The 19,876-nt window shown below is 35.1% G+C and overlaps 1 protein-coding gene and 1 long non-coding RNA gene across 4 annotated transcripts; one reads left to right on the forward strand and one right to left on the reverse strand.

The window, feature by feature from the left end:
- The first annotated feature begins 984 nt into the window (after positions 1 to 984).
- LOC124823273 (paired amphipathic helix protein Sin3-like 4) lies at positions 985 to 13,103 on the forward strand. 3 transcript variants are annotated; one of them, XM_047295454.2, is made up of 25 exons: positions 985 to 1,281; positions 1,374 to 1,662; positions 2,053 to 2,205; positions 2,340 to 2,526; positions 2,619 to 2,717; positions 2,840 to 3,001; positions 3,477 to 3,789; positions 4,204 to 4,340; positions 6,067 to 6,142; positions 6,221 to 6,253; positions 6,380 to 6,663; positions 6,764 to 6,918; positions 7,113 to 7,240; positions 7,358 to 7,612; positions 8,322 to 9,017; positions 9,157 to 9,227; positions 9,948 to 10,062; positions 10,135 to 10,580; positions 11,079 to 11,179; positions 11,287 to 11,425; positions 11,509 to 11,661; positions 11,766 to 11,929; positions 12,017 to 12,122; positions 12,243 to 12,425; positions 12,644 to 13,103. In XM_047295454.2, exons 2-24 carry the CDS (start codon positions 1,586 to 1,588, stop codon positions 12,399 to 12,401), a joined length of 4,209 nt encoding a protein of 1,402 aa, XP_047151410.1. In that variant the 5' UTR covers positions 985 to 1,281; positions 1,374 to 1,585; the 3' UTR covers positions 12,402 to 12,425; positions 12,644 to 13,103. The 3 variants fall into 3 exon arrangements, with proteins under 3 accessions (XP_047151410.1, XP_047151409.1, XP_047151408.1); XM_047295453.2 differs by having other exon boundaries at positions 3,477 to 3,741; positions 9,948 to 10,580; XM_047295452.2 differs by having other exon boundaries at positions 986 to 1,281; positions 9,948 to 10,580.
- A 2,696-nt stretch (positions 13,104 to 15,799) lies between these two features.
- LOC148196103 (uncharacterized) lies at positions 15,800 to 18,959 on the reverse strand. Its single transcript, XR_015781043.1, has 5 exons — positions 18,271 to 18,959; positions 17,632 to 17,690; positions 17,433 to 17,528; positions 17,225 to 17,354; positions 15,800 to 16,272 (listed from the first exon to the last, which is right to left on the reverse strand). It is a non-coding gene; the product is annotated as an uncharacterized LOC148196103 (long non-coding RNA).
- Between the last annotated feature and the right edge of the window lie 917 nt (positions 18,960 to 19,876).

Genomic DNA, 19,876 nt, shown 5'->3' on the forward strand with positions numbered 1-19,876 from the left:
CAAAAGATTTTAGGATGTAAAAATGGGATAAATATAGCAATTAAAACTAAATGTATTTCCCAATTTAAAAAATAATGAATGTATACATACATACACATTAAATCATTATTAACTATTAGTAGTAGTATTAATTATTAACATTAATTATTGGGCATTAAAATTATTGCATAATAAATCGTGCATGTCTTAAGGTGTTGAACGGTCGTGTTGCTTCACCATCATTAATAAAAACAAGCATAAATGAACATTGTTCCTTGATATACCTTGTCCTATCCTGCTGTGAAACAAAAACACCAAATGACTATTTAGAAGTTCCCACAACCCTAAGATATGTTCGGTTATGGCTTCAAGCAAATAATAGTAAAAAATGAGTGAACTTTTCTTTGTATTATGGTCATAACCAAGTGGGCCTTGACATAGGGATTAATTGGGTTTGAACTTTGCAAATGTACAAGAGCCCAATAACCAAAATATCAACAAATTGACCTTAAAAGTTACACAAAATCTAATATAGTTTGTTACCATAAGGATAAGGGCAATTACGAAGTTTTGTTTAATACCATACTATTAAGAGTTTTACCCATTCTCTCACTATCTGTTAGACCTAATTTCATCATCATCAATCACTTAGAATGAGTCTTGTAATACATTCTATTCACCAACAACTACTACTCACAAACTCATACCAAACAGAAAAAGGAGATAAATAAATAAACCCTATCAACATTATTACCAAAATTTCAGATAGGCCATTGCATGATTTTCATAATTTCCTTTTAAATAGTTCAATACGAAGGCAATCTAGCAATACAATCTCGAATTGCCATAATTTAATTGTGAAAACGTGTTTAGGGGAAAGGATTAACCGCTTATAGGCGGTAAACAGTGCGGTGACCGGGAAATGAAGGTCAAATTTTACTACCGCCACGCCACCCTTATTTTCTCTTGTTCTTATATCACATCGTTAACTCTCTTTGGTTCTCTCTTTTATTTTCGCGTTGTCTCTTCTTTCTCTCGCTTTGTTTGCCCAGAAAATCAGAGAGAAAAAATAATCCTCTTTGAAATTCAAACTGAGAGAGAAAAAAAGAGAAACTTCTCCTTAAAAAGCCATGGTGTTTTCTTCAGCACTTCAACGTTGACGCTTTCTGAGGAATCACAAAGGCAACAGGAAAAAGCTTTGTCACACAAAGCATTTTCGCTATTTATCTTTTTTTTTTTCTCTTTCGATTTTCTATCTTTTTTTCTCAGGACTTCGCACTTCGGAGACTTGGCGATCACTCTGTAAATTTCGGTTTCCTTCGCTCTAATTCATCCTCACGTTGCTTTACATTGAAGTAATGCGAATTTTGCTTGCGATTCTCTTTTTATTTCAGGATTTGGCTCCTCTGAGGCGATCTCTTCATGGAGTTAGCGGTTAGGATTCTTGCTTCGCGTTGATTCCTTGTGGATAGATCTGAAGTGTACTAATTGCTCTTGTTTGAATGAGAAGCCTGAGGTTCTAGAATTTTGAATTCTTTCGGAGTTTGGAAATATGATTTGAAGTTGAAGAGGGAGAGTGTGCTGTTTCTTCGCTTTGTTGTTGAAGATGAAGAGGTCTAGAGATGAAGTTTTCACTAGTTGTTCTCAACTCAAACGACCTGTGGTGTCTGCCCGAGGAGAAGCGTAAGTTTTTATTTTGTTATCTTCAATTTTGTTAGACTGTGCTCGTGTTTTGATTTTGCTATTTTTCGTGCTTGATGAAGCATTTGGCTCTTCAATCGAGTTGTAAGGCTTTTCATTTTTTGGTATGGTGAAGTTTTCTGTTTTCGTGTTCTTACGTGAAATCGAAGGAGTTTCAATGGTTGTTCTGCTTTATAATCTGTTTTTGCAGGTTTAGGCTTTAGTGAAGCGTGTAGTTTTGTTTTCGTTGAATTGTTTGACGTTGTGAAATGAGATCGGATTGTTTCTTGTCTGCCATATTGTTTGAATCGTTCTCATCATTAGTTGATTTTTAGGTTTTATTTGTGGCTTGAGTTATTGTTCTAAAAATTTTATGAAATTTTTTGAATGAAGGTCTGGGCAACCGCAGATGGCAAATGGAGGTGCTCAGAAATTGACAACTAATGATGCCCTAGCATATCTTAAAGCAGTAAAGGATATATTTCAAGATAAGAGGGACAAGTATGACGACTTTTTGGAGGTTATGAAAGATTTCAAGGCTCAAAGGTTTGATCATGTTGTAACATATTCTTTGTCCACCTCGCCTTCTGCTTGTTCATTATTTTTTGTATCATATTGGGAAAGAGGATCATGGTTTTGTTAGTGGAACTTGAGTTGTGTTTCCCTTGGGTGCATTGTAGAATTGATACCGCGGGTGTCATTGGAAGAGTGAAGGAACTCTTTAAAGGCCATAGAGATCTTATATTGGGATTTAACACCTTCTTGCCTAAGGGGTATGAAATCACACTTCCGTCAGAGGATGAACAACCTGCTCCAAAGAAACCTGTTGAATTTGAAGAAGCTATAAATTTTGTGAACAAAATAAAGGTTAGTGCGTTGTTATTAATTTTTCCTTTACTGATTTGTTTTCAACCAATGTATTGTTTTTCTTTTGAGCCTGATGGGTTCTTATCATGCAGACTCGTTTTCAAGGCGACGATCATGTGTACAAATCATTTCTTGACATATTGAATATGTACAGAAAGGAAAACAAGTCTATCACCGAGGTCTACCAGGAGGTATGTGTGTTTGCCTATGTTATGTGTTGTAATGCAACCTGAATAGAATTTCTTTTCTTTTTTTTTCCTCTTGTAATGCTTATATTTCTTTTGACTCATTTTAATCATTTGGATTTCTTCAGGTTGCTGCTATTTTCCAGGACCATCCTGATCTTCTTGATGAGTTTACTCATTTTCTTCCAGACGCTTCTGCAGCTGCCTCTACTCATTATGCGTCTGCAAGAAATTCTATTCTTCGTGATAGGAGTTCAATGCCAACAGTACGGCCAATGCATGTTGAAAAGGTTTGACTCCAATTGTTGTGCCCCTCTTTGTTGTTGAAGGAATACCTAAACCTAAGGAGATAAGGCGAGGTGCCAGAGGGTCAGCACCCCTTGCACATTGAAGTGCTGACCCTTTAGTGAGGTTCTTGCCTCTGGCACGTTTATGGTTCCAGTGAAGCACACCCTCTACATATTACTGATATCTGAAAATGAACCTAAAATGCCAGCCACCTATTTTTGCTAACTAGGATGTTAAATTGGGTAAAAGAGTTATGACGGAAAAAAATTAACATTTGGTGTTTGGTAGTCTTGTCAGCTGACAGGTTTTGTAAATTGAACATCTAAATCATTTGTTTTTCACTGAAAATGTCATGCTTAGTAGTCAGTCTTTGATTATTTGAGAGCCCACCTTTTGTCTTTGATGACCTCTGTTGCTTTGTCCCTATGAGTTTTATTGTTGCTTATCAAGTTAACATTTTACTCATCTGCATGCCAGCGAGAAAGGACCATGGCTTCACATGGGGATCGTGATCCCAGTGTTGATCGTCCTGATCCAGATCAGGACAGAGGTTTATTAAGGATAGAAAAGGAGAGGAGACGTGCGGAGAAGGAAAAGGAACGCAGAGAAGATAGAGACAAGAGAGAACGCGAAAAGGATGATAGAGATTTTGAGCATGATAGGGAGCGATTTCCTCACAAACGTTCTCGTAAGGTTGAGGACTCTGGAGCTGAACCATTGCTTGATGCTGATGAAAATTTTGGTACGCGTCCTATGTCATCCACTTGTGATGATAAAAATTCTCTGAAAAGTGAGTATGACATTACTTATGAACTTATTTTTGTGTAATTTTACCTTTTTCCTAATTAATTAATCACTAATTGTCGAACCTGTTTTGCTGTTTAATAGGGTAAGAAATAAATGAACAAAAAGAAAATCCAAAAAACATGTGAACTTAAAATTAATCAATGAATGCTAAAAATTGTCATGACTTTTCTGCCTCATACAATGCTAAACTATTAAAATGAAAAAGATTTATGATTTCTTTTGGTGATGGAATCATCCATAGTTAAAAAGTGCTTTGAATTTTTATATTTATTATCTAGGGCTATGTAAGTATTTTCCTTATTTTGTGTACAATGAAGGACCTAATTTATTCCAAATATTTTGAAATTCATCCCTTCCTTTTGTGGTTTGTTACGTATCTTAAATTTTGCGATTTCAGGTATGTACAGTCAAGAGTTCGCTTTCTGCGAAAAAGTCAAAGAAAAATTACGAAATCCTGATGACTATCAGGAATTTTTGAAGTGCTTACATATTTACAGCAGGGAAATAATTACCCGACAAGAGTTGCAGTCATTGGTATGGGTTTGCATATTTACTTCTATTAGATACTCGATTTTATGTCAAGTTCTGTCAAGATGAGTGACTTAAATTTATCAATCTATGTTGGTTTGGCTGGCAATGAACATTGATTGACCTTAATTCCTTATAAAATGTGGTGTGTTGGAAACTACAGAGTTTATTTGCATGAAACAAGTGGTGTGTTGTGAACTACATGGACAATGAAGTCCCAGGACTGAGAATAGAATAAAAAACTTGAAGAAATAATCAATTTCCATGCAATAAATGTTAATACTATTAAGGAAATATATTGAAGGAAGACCATTTTGAGCAGAATGTTGGAGTAGCTATTGAAGGAATGGATTTCAATGGCTTTGAAGAAATTTACATCGACAGTGAAAAATCTAGCATGTTTATCAAAGTAGTATGCTTTGGTTGCTCAGTAGCCATGCTCATTTCACAGGCACCATTCATAATTTTTTGGTGTGCAGAGGTTGTATTAAAGTTAGAATCTATGACCCATGCCACACCCAGGTTGACTCTAGTGGGTTTCACTTTGTATGCACCATTCATTTGGATATGAAATCTGGAACAAGAGAGTTTATCCCCTTTCAGTGGCACCATGTCTGTATGCTCCCAATAATCCCCATAAAAGTTGTCTTTCCAAATGTCATCAGAATAAAAAAGAAAACCAGGAAACTTTCTTCAACCAGATTAGGCCTGAATCTTGATATGCTTTTGCCCAAATCACCTTGTGCGTTATACAGGAGACACATTGGAGGTCGAGATCAATATAGATCTGACATTAACCCAGATTTCAATCCTTTTAAGATATTCCTTTCAATTTGCGTTAGTTTATCTTAATAATGTTATCTGAGAGAGATGTTTGGTACCATTTTGCAAGATTGCTTTCTGATTTGGAGAGTGAAGACAAGTAGCTCCAGAAGGAGCAGCTGGAATGGATAAACACCTTTGTCAAAAGACCACAAAATTGGGGATTCCTGGATTTGGGATTGAGACTGTAATTGGGGGACACAAATTTTGGGCCAAAGACTACAGTTCCTGTCTTGTAATTGTAACAGTAATGTAAACCTTGGACTGTCAGTCAAACATTCAAATCCTCTGGCCCACAATGCAGTTGTTAATTTTTCTTGCGAGATACGGGATGACCAACCTGATTTGAATGGTTGGGCCAGACCAAATTTATTTTGAGTCTATAAAATGACAGGGCTACACCGCTAATTGCTAGAGAACACGAACTGTTAGAGTTAGGTTCCAATCACAATGTTTACATCAGATGCAATTGCTGTTGAATAAATTATGGTTTATGTTATTTATAGAGTGATTAGTTGCTTTGTATGTAGTTTCAGTCTTTGACCATTTATTCTTGACAGATCTGGCAGACTGTTCCTTCTAAAACCCTTTTTTGTGCCATTGTCTATCTATAAAATATGACAATGTTGCTGCTTCAACTTCAATAATTTGCTACACTGTGTTAATTGAATTTTCTTATGAGAAAATATAATAGACTAGTACATTGATATCTTTCTGAAACTTCATTCCTCTCTCCTGAAAACTTATATGTAGAATATGATGTTAAAACACGACTATAAATGATTTTTCTCTTGATCAATATGAGAAGCAGCTCAACCTGCTTTTACTGTATTTCATACTATATATTTACCTTGATGTTTAGTCCTTGTGCAATGCTATATGATTGACTCTTGGTCATATATTCTTCCAGGTGGGCGATTTACTGGGAAAGTATCCAGATCTTATGGAGGGGTTTAATGAATTTTTGCTACAATCTGAAAAAAATGGTATATTCAAACTAATAATATATTACTTTCCATGAAGTTAAATTTTAAATTTATGTCTAATCAGACCCTATGATACAGATGGTGGATTTCTTGCTGGTGTTATGAATAAAAGTAAGATGTTTTTCAGTTTTCTGATATATGCTCCCCTTTTTAGTTTTATGTGAAATAATCTGGGTTCATAGGAACTTGTGCAGTATTGTGGTCTGATCCCAAATTGTTCTCTTTTGTGTTTGTTAGAGTCCTTATGGAATGATGGACATGGACTGAAACAAATGAAGGGTGAAGAAAGGGAAAGAGAAAGGGATCGAGATAGAGACCGTTATAGGGATGATGGGATGAAAGAAAGGGATCGTGAGTTCCGAGAACGGGATAAATCCACTGTGATTGCCAACAAAGATGTTTTAGGTTCTAAGATGTCTCTATATCCCAGCAAGGATAAGTATTTATCAAAACCTATAAATGAGCTGGACCTTTCTAACTGCGACCAGTGTACTCCTAGTTATCGGCTCTTACCAAAAAATGTAGTTATTTTGTTTGTCTCTTTGTATTTTGTCCTTTTCTAATGGAATCTGAGATCCTCTTGCTGATTGTTTTGCATGTATATTGTCTGTGCTTACGCAGTACCCAATACCTATAGCTAGCCAAAAAACAGAACTTGGTGCTGAAGTGTTGAATGATCACTGGGTGTCTGTCACTTCAGGAAGTGAGGATTACTCCTTCAAACATATGCGCAAAAATCAGTATGAAGAGAGCTTGTTTAGATGCGAAGATGACAGGTAAGATCTTTCCAGTGATGTTTAAGTACATTTTAAAATACCTGTTTTCTTGATTAATCTTCTAGGGGTGATCACTGTCACAGTTGCCATATTATTGTAGTTTTTGTTTTTGCCATCATTGGGTTGATTAAAACATGATTTCAGTAAGTTGTCTATCACTTGCACTTGCTGATATTATGTTAACTGCTTCGCAGGTTTGAACTTGACATGTTGTTAGAGTCTGTGAATGTGACAACCAAACGAGTAGAAGAGCTGTTAGACAAGATCAATAATAATACAATTAAAGGAGACATCCCAATTCGTATTGAGGAGCACTTAACAGGTATATGGTATTTTCAATTAATCAGGGAAATTGGTTACAGCAGATATACAGTGTGAGGTAATTTCTAGAACTTTTGCATATTTTGATGTGATTTTTTTTTTCTGTCTGTTGTTTTAGCTATAAATCTTAGGTGTATTGAACGATTATACGGTGATCATGGGCTTGATGTGATGGAAGTGTTAAGGAAGAATGCACCTCTAGCTTTGCCAGTGATATTAACACGCTTGAAACAGAAACAGGAAGAGTGGGCAAGGTGCCGTGCTGATTTTAGTAAAGTTTGGGCTGAAATATATTCTAAGAACTATCACAAATCTCTTGATCATCGTAGCTTCTACTTTAAGCAGCAGGATACAAAAAGCCTTAGCACCAAAGGTAATAAATAATGTTTCATTTCGATTATGTTGAATTCTCAAAGCTTTTAATGTTTGAATATTCTCTTATGTTTGCAAATTTTTAATTATGTGAGATAATCTGTGGACATACCTAAACCTGAGTTTTCAATCTAACACTATAGTGCTGCTGTTGCAATGTGGGCCTTGCAGCTTTGGGCCACTTTGTGAAAGTCCATCAGTCACTGCTTGCTGTTGTGGCTATAGTGGCACAAATGATAGCCATATTTGGGTTATTTGTTGCATTAAAATTCCTAACTTTGATTAATGGTTGAAAGCCCTTGTTTAGCCATACAATACTGCGTCATTTAAGGTCTATTTTGGGTGCAATTTCATGAGTTGGCTCCCTTATTTAGGGTTTTAAATTGAACCGTATTCTATAACACTGAGTCCTCTTGTGTCTGAAGCACAACATACTATTCTGTGGTGCCATCTCCAACCATTTATTACATTTTCTGGCACCTTCCTAGTATTTCCCATATCACATTTTGATTGATTTTCTTACTTAATTTCAATTGATCAAAACGAAAGGTTAATTGTTGGACACCATGCAAGACAAAATCAATGGTATGTGATTACCTGTATGGAAGTGAAATTTTCAGTGTGTTGGTGGTTATGATATAGCAATTCTTTCCATGTTCTTGACACCTTTCTATTTTCTTGACACCTTTCTTTTATCAAATTTTCTACAGCCTTGCTGGCAGAAATCAAAGAAATTAGTGAAAAGAAACGCAAAGAAGATGATGTTCTTCTTGCTATTGCTGCTGGAAACAGACGGCCAATTCTTCCAAACTTGGAGTTTAAGTATTCTGATCTAGATATTCATGAAGATTTGTATCAGCTCATAAAATATTCCTGTGGAGAAATTTGCACAACCGAACATGTGGATAAAGTTATGAAGGTTTGGACAACATTTTTAGAGCCCATGCTTTGTGTTCCTTCTCGGCCCCAGGGTGCAGAGGATACGGAAGATGTTGTCAAGACTAAGAATAATAGTGTCAAGAATGGCACTGCGAGTGTTGCTGAAAGTGATGGTAACCCTGTTGTGGGTGCTACCGTCATGAATCAAAAGCATATAAATGTTTCCAGAAATGGGGATGGTTGTTTGCCAGTAGATCAATCAACTTCTAGTAAAGCATGGCAATCAAATGGTGATAGTGGGGTTAGAGAGGATAGGTATCTTGACGACCGTGTATTACATAAAACTGAAACTTTGGGAAATAATACACAGCATGGTAAAATGAATAATATTGCTTTCCCACCTAATGAACTATCAGGATTTAATAATAAGCAAGACCAGTCTAGTGAAAGGGTAGTGAATGCTAATGCCTCCCCCACATCTGGAATGGAACAAAGCAATGGAAGGACAAACATAGATAATTTGTCAGGTTAGCCACTTAAACAATGATGCTACTTCTTGATAGTTACCCTTCCGTTAACTGAATGTAATCTGTCAATTATTTCTCATAATCTTCAACTGTTACTTATTAAGAATGTGCGGAACTGAGACGCAATTTTTTGTACAAGGACTCACTGCCACTCCAGCTAGACCTGTTAATGCATCTGCTGAAGGAGGACCTGATATTCCACCTTCAGAGGTACGGATTAACTCTGTACAGCTTATGTCAGTCTCAATTTAAATTTTTCTTGTTCTACATTCATCATTAGGATAAATTTTGAGATTATATCAATAAACTATTATACACCGGTGCTAGAGGCCTCTTCCTTTGTGAAGGTATGAGAGGATCACTGTTTGCCGTTTCCCCTTTCATTTGCAAAGAGGCTGTTTTAGGGTATATGACTGGCATTACTCACTGTCATTAGCACCAACACCAATTGCCTTAGAAATCTTGAAGCATTATATTGCAAACCAGATTTTTAGTGGGTGGTATTTTCTCTCCTTTAATTTGATCAAGTTGATTGTGGTAGAAGTATGTTCATGAACATCTTGCAATATATATTGTTGATGAGCGGTCTTTCTACAGTGAATTGATCCTCAGATTGTAAATATGAAGATCTGAGTGGTAAGCCATAAGTTGTTAGCTTTTCAGAACAGAGTGGGAAAAACACTCTTTCCTTTGTACTTATGTGTAAAGAACTATTGTGATTTCCATCCGTGCAAAGTTCATGACTACCGTTGTTCTTCAAATATTTTTCTGCATTATAATGAAATCAACACTGTTGACTGAATATTAATTTAGTTCTCCTTTTAAAACTTGTAATTCTGTGACATCATTACTCATAATATTTTAATTTTATACACCAGTTATCATACCGATTAATTTGGTGATTTTTTGTGTTTCTTTATCATGACTTAGGGTGGTGATTCTGCAAGACCAGGTACATCCACAAATGGGGTCATCACTGGAGGCACCAAAGTCCACCGGTACCAAGAGGAATCAGTTCGACCCTTCAAAAGTGAAAGAGAAGAGGGTGAGTTATCTCCTAATGGAGACTTTGAAGAAGATAACTTTGCAGTTTATGGAGGTAATGGTTTGGATGCAGTGCATAAAGGAAAGGATGGTGGTATTAGTCGGCCATATCAAGATAGACATGGGGACGATGTTTGTGGTGAAACTAGAGGAGAAAATGATGTTGATGCTGATGATGAAGGTGAAGAAAGTCCTCACAGGTCATCAGAGGACAGTGAAAATGCATCTGAAAATGTTGATGTTTCTGGCAGCGAGTCTGCTGATGGTGAGGAGTGTTCTCGGGAAGAGCATGAGGATGGAGAACATGATAACAAGGCTGAGAGTGAAGGTGAAGCTGAAGGAATAGCTGATGCCCATGACGTTGAAGGAGATGGAATGTCATTGCCGTACTCTGAACGCTTTCTCCTAACTGTGAAGCCACTGGCAAAGCATGTTCTTCCAATGTTACATGAGAAGGACAGGAATTCAGGAGTTTTCTATGGAAACGATTCCTTTTATGTTCTTTTTAGACTTCATCAGGTACAAAAATATCCATTTAGAAATACACCCTCTCATTTTCATAACCTACACTGAGGTCTGGAGTTTCTGTTGTACAAACACCAAAGTTAATTTTCATTTAGCATTATTAATCTTTGTTATTCTATTATTCACAAGAATTTAGGAATAGTTTGTCAGAAATGTAGTGGTGTCTAAGCTACTCTTCTCACCTTGGCTTTGCTTCTCTGTTTTTATCTAAGTGATTGGGTATCTGCTACCAGTAGATTCATTCCAAAGTGTTTGAGCCAGATGACTGTCTTTGGAAAGGTGGTGTTTGTACTAATTGCAATTTGAGGCAGTGAGAGGAAATGTTTATGTGTGTGTATGGATGCATGTCAATCTTGGGTATCAGTGCGTATGTGTATGGTTTTGGACAAAATAGATGTTTTTTAGTTTATATGCATTTCCTCTTGTTAATGTGAACGTGTTTGCATCTATTGTATATTCATTTTATAATATTTTGTCTTATTAATCTGACAGACATTGTATGAGAGGATACAATCAGCGAAGATTAACTCATCATCTGCTGATAGGAAATGGAAAGCTTCGAGTGATACAAGCTCCACTGATCAATATGACAGGTGATAAACCTATGAAATGTATTATATTACAAATTACAAATTACAATTTTGAACATATATGTAAATATCTATCTATGCAAGACTGATGTGTCTCCTTTATGCTGTAGATTCATGAATGCCCTTTTCAGTTTGCTGGATGGTTCTTCTGATAATACAAAATTTGAGGATGATTGTCGAGCTATAATTGGAATTCAGTCATATGTCTTATTCACATTAGACAAGCTGATATATAAACTCGTTAAACAGGTCGCATACATAAATTCCACCTTTTATCGTTTGCACAGCTTATTATCTTTCCTACCATTAAAAGATCTCTTATTTTATTTCAGCTTCAAGCTGTTGCTGCTGATGAGATGGATAATAAACTTCTACAACTACTTGCATATGAGAAGTCAAGAAAACCTGGAAAATTTGTCGACATAGTTTATCATGAAAATGCCCGTGTTCTTCTCCATGATGAGAACATATATCGTATTGAATATGTAAGCTTTTATTTTGCCTTCTTGTCTACCTAGGTCTGCTCCTGAATGAAGTTTTAAATAGTGTTACAAGTTCTGTAGCGGTAACCTAGTTTATTCCGTTGCAGTCACCTGGAGCAACGAAACTATCTATTCAACTGATGGACTCTGGACATGATAAACCCGAAGTGACTGCTGTTTCGATGGACCCTAATTTTTCAACCTATCTACTCAATGACTTCCTGTCTGTTGTCCCTGACAAAAAAGAGAAGTCAGGGATTTTCTTGAAAAGGTATTTGATTAGTCAGTAGAATTATAAATTTAATTGAATTCTGTTGTTTATTTTTGTGAATTTATTTTATTTTATTCATATTGTCAGGAATAAACGTAGATATGCTGGTAGTGATGAATTTTCAAGCCAGGCTATGGAAGGACTACAGATTATTAATGGTCTGGAGTGCAAGATAGCTTGCAGTTCATCTAAGGTATTTGATATAATAAGATTTCATAGTTGGTATTACCACTTTAAGCTAGAGTATGATGCCTATTGGATTTTGTTTCTGAATTTCCAGCCTTATATTTTTTCCTCGATACCTGTTTTTCAGGTCTCTTACGTTTTAGATACTGAAGACTTTTTGTATCGGGTGAGAAGGAAACGAAGAGTCTTGCATCCGAGGAGTTCAGGCACCCATGAACAGGCACAGTCTTCAAACATTCGTTCAAGAAGACTGCAACGATTCCGCAACATGTTTTCCATTACATGAATTGTCCATTTTGAGCTGGACATGGTATGCAAAATTCTATATGTTGCTAAATGTGTCATGCTTTTAAACATGCAGAACTCATACTTCCATCCAATATCAATTGTTATGATCAATATCCCTTACTGCTATATCTATATAATAAATATAATGAAGCTAAAAGTTCATCTATCATTTGTTCTTTTCTTGATGTAGTAACAAACAAAAAGTTTGACTGATAATCGTTGTTTGGTTACCCTTTTCAGTAATACTTGCCAAATGTCATTGGCAGAGGCCCGTGAAAACAGCACCCTATACAAGTTGATCTAGGGATGCTTATCAGAAATTATTTTTGAAATTTTTTCTGAGCAACCTAATAAATCGTACAGAATGGGGGCGCGGAATTGACGGAAGATTGTTGTATACTGTAATCTGATGGCTAATGATGTCTCACAATAATGTAAATAAAGGTAATTTGTGATGTAACTAGAGGACTTTTTATTTCATTCATCAATATTTTTGTTATTTAGTTTTTTATTTTCCCCTTTCACTTTAGCTGCTACAAATATTGAGGTTATTGATGATGGAACATTCGGTGGCTGCAATTGGCCTGCCGTTTCAAATACAAAGCGTAGACTGAGAGTCTGCCCACAACTTCCTTGTTCTTTTTGTTTATCTTTTGGTATGGATACAGTAAAATGAGAAGAATGTAGCATACTGAGGGTATTTTTGCTTGTCTTGAAAGCTACTTATCATAGGAGGTCGGTGGAATGATGAATTGAATAGGCCAACTTGCTAAAAGAGTATTCTTTTTGAAAAATATGGTAGTACATTTGGACTTTTTGGTAGTAGCTAATGAGGCTAGAAGGATACCAGATAGAGTTAGGTATCACTCTAAATGCATTGCTTGATGAACTTGTGTAATGATAATTTCTGTGATAAAAATACCGTTATGCCACTCTATTTAAATTACGGGCTTCTTGCTTTGCTTTTTAATTGATGAATGAAAGCAGTAAACTGCAAGATCACGTGGCACGTTGAGTCAAGCAAGAGTTGAGTTTCCTATATATGTGTGATAGATTAGCTTGTTAACAAAGCACGTATTTCAGAAAATTTTCCATTGAGTTACGCACAACAGACAAGTTGTGTGAACACCCAATCTAAATTCAAATTGGGGCTAGGGACGCCATGGACTGGTCGTGAATTTTACTTTTCCATCTTTAGGGTGTTGCTCCCTCCACCACCACACCTTTCTCCCTTCACCTCCTCTTTATTATTTTGTCCCTCAGTAAAATTTTATTTTTAGGATTATTATTTTTATTTGTACCCATTCATAATCTATTTCACTAGTAACTTATTTTAGTAGTAAAATACTTTTCTTTCATTTTAACATTATATTTCTTCCTTTCTTTCGTCGGTGTGAGATACTACAAGTTGCAAAGGTTGGTGGTAGTGGAAAGAATTATCAAGCAGTGTCCCTCTCGTGGTGCAGTGTCGCTCTCGTGATGTAGTGCGGTGAGTGGTGCAGTGTCGCTCTCGTGATGTAGTGCGTGGAGTGGTGCAGTGCGTGTCGTATTTCCTCATTCGAATAAACCTTGAAATAAAACCCTAAAGTAAAAAACGTAAATGGATGTCAACATCCTTCAACGGATTTCAACATCGTTTAAGGAAAAATGGATGTTGACATCCGTTTTACTTTAAACGAATGTTGACATCCGTTAAAGATGTCACTTCCATTTAAAGGTTACATTTTTTTATTTTAGAGTTTGTTTTATTAGGGGACATTCGTTGTAGGATGTCACCTCCGTTGATGTATACTTCCTAGTTGATGCTCTGGACGCTCTCGATGTTCCTCCACACCACGGCGGCGACGCTCCTTCACACCACGACGACAATGGAAGCTTTCAAACCAAAAAAAACTGGGAAGAAAAAGAAATGAAAGTGTGGGAGATGGGGAGGTGAAACGAAAATGGAGAAAGGGGAAGAAAGTTCCATGGTGGGTGTTGGGAAAGTAAAATTATGGTTTTAAATTATTTAAAATAGGGTAAAAGTAAAAATCTTTTTAACTTAAAGATATAACTGTATTTAAAATAATGTGGAGAGGTGGAAGAAGTATAGGGTGGTGGTGGAGGGAACAATACCCTCATTCTCATAATAAAAGTTCATTCTTATTTTCATATTTAATAAATATAATATTTTTATTATGGATGTCTATTTGTATCTCTCCCTTTACTAACTTAATTATTAATTAAATAACTATCTTATAAAAAATAAAAACCATAAATAAGAAAATATGATATTATAAAAGATATAAAGAAGATACAAATATATTTTTTTTCAATATCAAATATAAAAAAATAGATCATAATTTACAAATCTTAAATCTTAACATTAAATAATAATTGAATAAAAGTTGAATAATTATAGAAAAAAACAAAAGTGACTAAATGTGTATCATATACATAAATTACGAAATTAAAAATTAAATTAAACTTAATGTAAGTTTTTAAGTTATTAAATATATATTATTTTAGTTTCAATATTTAATTATAAAAAATAGATATTATCCGTACACATGTATCCAATCAATATAAAAGTTATCTGTCAAAAACAAAACATGTGCAAATAAAACATTCTTACTAAAACGCAATTTAATAAAACTAATTATGTTAGTCAACTGATGGTTAGTAGACTAGTAAATACAAGATTTAAATACTAGAATTGATTAAACATATTTTAAAGTGTATATTTTATTTTACTTTTTTTATGAACTCTTACTATTAAGTCAAATTATTCAAATTAAGAATGTAAAAAGAAGTAATTTGGATAAACCATTTGATAAACAATTTGGATAAATATCTAATCCCGGGATATTTATTATTCACTAATTATTGTTACTAAGTTTTTTATTTGGACTTTAAAAAAAAACAAGTTATCAAAATAAAGTTTTTAATGAAAGAAATATTAATTATTAAATTTAATTTTTAAATTTATTTATTTTTCTTATTTAGATTTAAGAAATTAAAGTTGTTTTCTATAGAAATGTTAGTTTTTAAAACTTAAACAAGTGAAAATTATTTAAGTTTGTGTTTTTAGAAGGACCAAATTGTTTGCACTAGTGATTTATTATGCAATATTATTTGAATATTATTTTTAAATTAATTTTTTATCTGGATTTATATTTTAAAGAATTGTTTTCAAAAAATTATTTGAAACAAAAAAATAAAAAGTGTGAGCATTTTGTTTTTTATAAATCCGAAACTTTGAAATTGTATACTTTCAAAAGTATTAGTTTCAGTTTAACGGTGTTAGAGAGATGTTGAGGTGTGATGACACACATGTCTCCCACGTATTGTTTCCTTTATTTTTTAAAGAAAATAAATTCTCAAAATACAATGAAATCAAGGAACAGAGCAGAAGAAACATGTAATTCCATAACTCTGTTATGAATTGAGTATGAGGAATCCCAGAAACAATAACACTCACTCTCCCTCGAAGACGTAACAGAGAAACAGAATAAGCATTTCCAGAATATCTCCCATTTGGAAAAACTCGTCGCCCAAAACTCCTACCTCAAAAACCGTCTCCGACCTAAGACAATCCCTCCAAAGGTTTATATACTCAAGTCAGACCCTATGGATATCAAAACAATAACACCAAAAGGATATGAAATCCTAAATGTGGTTCTTGTCTGTACTCAAGTTTAATTACAGAACATGTCATTGACAAACACCTATACAAAGAAACATTTGCTGATGTTTGTTGATGGCATGGTCTATTATGTAGGATAACCAAAAATGTGTTAGTAATGGACACAGTCATGCACCACAAGTCAGATGTCACTTTGTCCAACAACCGACCCATCTAGCAATGATAGCAATTATGAAAAAAAGTCCTGCAATTCCAAAACAATCAAAATGAATAAGTTGCAGTTTACTCAGAAAAGCATATAGAATAAAATTTGTGTGACGGTAAAGTAATATTCAAAAGAAAACAAACAATACTTTGGGCAACTAGGCCACTAAATCAAAGAACAAGAATGGAGAAACAAACAATACTTTTAGAAGTTAGTTCTCACAAAAACATCTTTATATTTTATCATTCTTACATCCACGTCTGTTTGTTATAAGCACACATTAATTTTGTTATTCTGAAATAAGGATGATGATGCCAGTAGGAAGGATGGGTATGCTTGGGGAATTGATTTTCAATACGGTAAGGAAAGTGCATCCTGAAAAACCTACATTATTCTTATGAAGATTATGAATTCTTTTATGTCACCTTCGAATGAGTTGCTTATGGGCACTAACTACTAAAAAGACAAGGATGATCAGAAAGTGGAGGCAATATCAACTCGAGAGAAAACAATATGCAATCTAAGATGATAACCTCCATGAAGATTGACTTATGTTTTTTTATGCTAAAAAGACGAGTTTTAGAATTTCAGGATCTTAAAATCCATACTGACCAAAACATGTGCTCATCAAACTACTTATAATTAATAAAGGTAGGTTAGAGCAGCTCGTGTTATTTATAAATGGGTGAATTTTATTTGAGAGCATTACATAAAAAGTAAGCAGAGCAGCTCGTGTTATTTAAATGAATTCACAAAATTTTGTCCCATTAATTTGATGTCAGAAAAAAGCGTTAGCATGTTGGTTCCATTTAAAGGCAAAGTGATATTTCATGGTGTTCACCACTGCTGTTATATATAAATTCCTCTGGTGATACCTACAATCCAATTTCCATAATCAAATAACCTAACAATTCGGAAAAGTAGAATTATCATTCACGTAAACTGAATACAAAACCAAGAATAGGCAAAAGAAAGGGAATTGTAAGCATACTTGCATCAATAACGTCCCTAAGGCAGAATAGGATGTATAATTTAAGAACCTTAGCAAATAACCCATCTCTATGATGTTGAGCCTCCTCCATAAATTTCACAATTTGGTTTCATCTACCAAATTCTATAACCTACCAGAAGCAAAAACGCAAGGCAATAAGAAATCACAATCTTCAACTCCCACGATTATAAATGAATATGACACTTACTTCATAATCCGTAATGTCAAATTTTAGACCAAGAAGGTTCCGAATATGAGTCATGTTTTCAGTAGCGGCCAACCTTGTCTGTAACATAAATAATACCTGATCCAATATAAAATTTAGACAACCATGCAATAAGTACTGTGCCAATTTTTTGTACCACACTGTTAAAAAATCTATATGAAGTAGTTCCGTTATCCTATACCTTAAATTCTACACCTAGCCTCCAGCTTAATTAGTGGCTAACTTTTACAAAATTTGTTTCTACAAAAGAAAAAAGAGAACATGTTAGTCTGTGAACCAAATAATAAACATTTTTAAATGACTGGGTAAGCCATGTAAAAATTAAGGCATGGAAGAAAAGAATCCAAAAAAAAAGGTGATAAACAAGTTGAGATGAATTATGTATGAATGGCAATTAAACAACATTCTAACAAGATTCTTGCGGCCATCATATCATTTTTGTGTTTTCTAGAGAAGTTGTCAAATTAGCAATCTCTTCTTCCAAATCTCTAATCACTTCCTATATTCATCCAACCTTCAACTTCACTTTTGTTGGCATATAAAAATCTTAAGTCCAGATTTTTATTAGAAAGTTTCTCAATTGATTCTTTAGCAAGTTTAAGCTCCTAATTTGATGTAGTTAAGGCCTTCTCGGTACTAACAAGAGAACCTTCAAGTTTTCTGTTTTGAAGCAGTACATCATCAAGCTCACTTGCTTTAGTCTCCACCTCATACCACTTCCAAATAACACTCCATCCACCATAACGACCAAATACTAAACATATATCCTAAACCTTAGGAGAATTGTGAAAAAAAAAGAAAAAAGAAAAGGAAAGCTTACGATCTCTGACGACAGAGCAAGGCCTTCGGGGACACCGGGGCACAATACCAAAAAGGCCGTGTTCAACCACCACGACCTTGCGCCGGAAACACACAACCACCGCGCCTGAAACGAAGGGCGTCCTAAATGGAAAGAACGCCAACGCCGGGACAATGATGGGGATGGAAAGAACCACACCCACCACGAAACCACCTGCACTTCGACTCAAACATGGACGAGGAGAAACCTAAATGCACAACATCAAAGTCTATCTGAAAACTAAATCATAGAACCAATACGTTCCAGACAATGCTCAAAACAACAATTACTGTTCTGGAATGCTTAAAAGAACACGTCCTCTGAATGGTAATTCCACAACACTTTTCCACAATGTGCACTCTGGAAGACTAATCATGCACCCCTAGTTCTGGAAATCAAAATGTGTTAGTCTTTCGGAATAAATAATATGGAAAATTCCCAAAAAAACATTCTGGAATGTTAAAAAAAAATAAAATAAAATTGTTCTTCGATCACAACAGCAATGTAATAGCGGGGAAGCATGTAAGCGACAAAGAACGGGGAAAGGTGGAAGATCGGGGGTAAAACTGTAGGCATTTTGGTCTTTTCGACCTTTACTACAGGAGGGAGGTGCAGGAAGCAAAAAACCTATTTCTAGAATATTCTCTATATGTGACCAGGATATTCTCTGGATGCAGGCAAGTCCATTACAAGTACGAGAGGCTTTTGCTTCCTGAACCCTCCAAAATTCCTTTGCACATCCCTCCAAATCTTCAAAATGAGACCCTTTTGTGAAAGTGATTTTCAGATTAAAATTTCTGAAACTTTTCTAGAACAATTTTTTAGAAATTTTTGGAACGAAATTTCTAGAATAAAATTTTCAAAACGTAATTTTTGGAATGCATGAAATTTTCTAACTTAAGATAATTGAGTGCGGAGTTATATGAAATTTTATTGGATCTTTGGAAAGTGAAAGTTCTATTAGTAGTTATATGTCCTATATACGGAGATTATTGTTGAAAATATTTCTACCTAAAGATGATTTAAATAGCATGAGAATCCAAATGGAAAACTTAATATTTGTGATGTGTGTTTTGATAACTTGTTACTACCGAGAGTAGGCAACCGATCGTGGAGTGGGTTATTACCGAGGGTAAGCAGCCGATCACGGATGGAGTCACTACTGAGGGTGAGTAACTGACCGCAGCTTGTGTGGCTACCGAGGGTAGGCCACCGATCGGGTGTTTGATAACATAACCGGGTAAGAACGAGGAAAGGAGATTGCAGACAGCCGTTAAATGTTCATGAATGCGTGGTTAATGAGGTAACGGTCCTTGTCGAGTACTTAAAGTGAGCATTGAAAGTCATTAAAAGGTAAATTAATGAATAATATTCCCTGTAATTGTATAAATAGAAGTCAAAGGGGAAGGTAAAAGCTCTGTTCTTTTGATAATTATAGACTTGCGAGAGCCCATTCTGACTTGATCGTCGGAGTGTTTGCTGCAGGCCAACCCATTTACACTGATACCGAGCGCGGAGGAGGCAAGAAAAGGAAGACCGATCGGAGGAGGAGGAGTGTGTTCGGACGGAGGTAGCAGGAGTTTTCCCT

This window comes from Vigna umbellata, chromosome 7 (genome assembly GCF_029865625.1).
Source record: "Vigna umbellata cultivar VRB3 chromosome 7, Vumbellata_1.0, whole genome shotgun sequence".
NCBI lineage: Eukaryota > Viridiplantae > Streptophyta > Magnoliopsida > Fabales > Fabaceae > Vigna > Vigna umbellata.

Coding starts and splice junctions, on each gene's coding strand:
- LOC124823273 (XM_047295452.2), top strand. CDS start 1,586: ATGAAGAGGTCTAGAGATGAAGTTTTCACTAGTTGTTCTCAACTCAAA. Junction 9,228..9,947: donor CTGATATTCCACCTTCAGAG/GTACGGATTAAC, acceptor ATCATGACTTAG/GGTGGTGATTCTGCAAGACC. Junction 11,930..12,016: donor TCAGGGATTTTCTTGAAAAG/GTATTTGATTAG, acceptor TCATATTGTCAG/GAATAAACGTAGATATGCTG.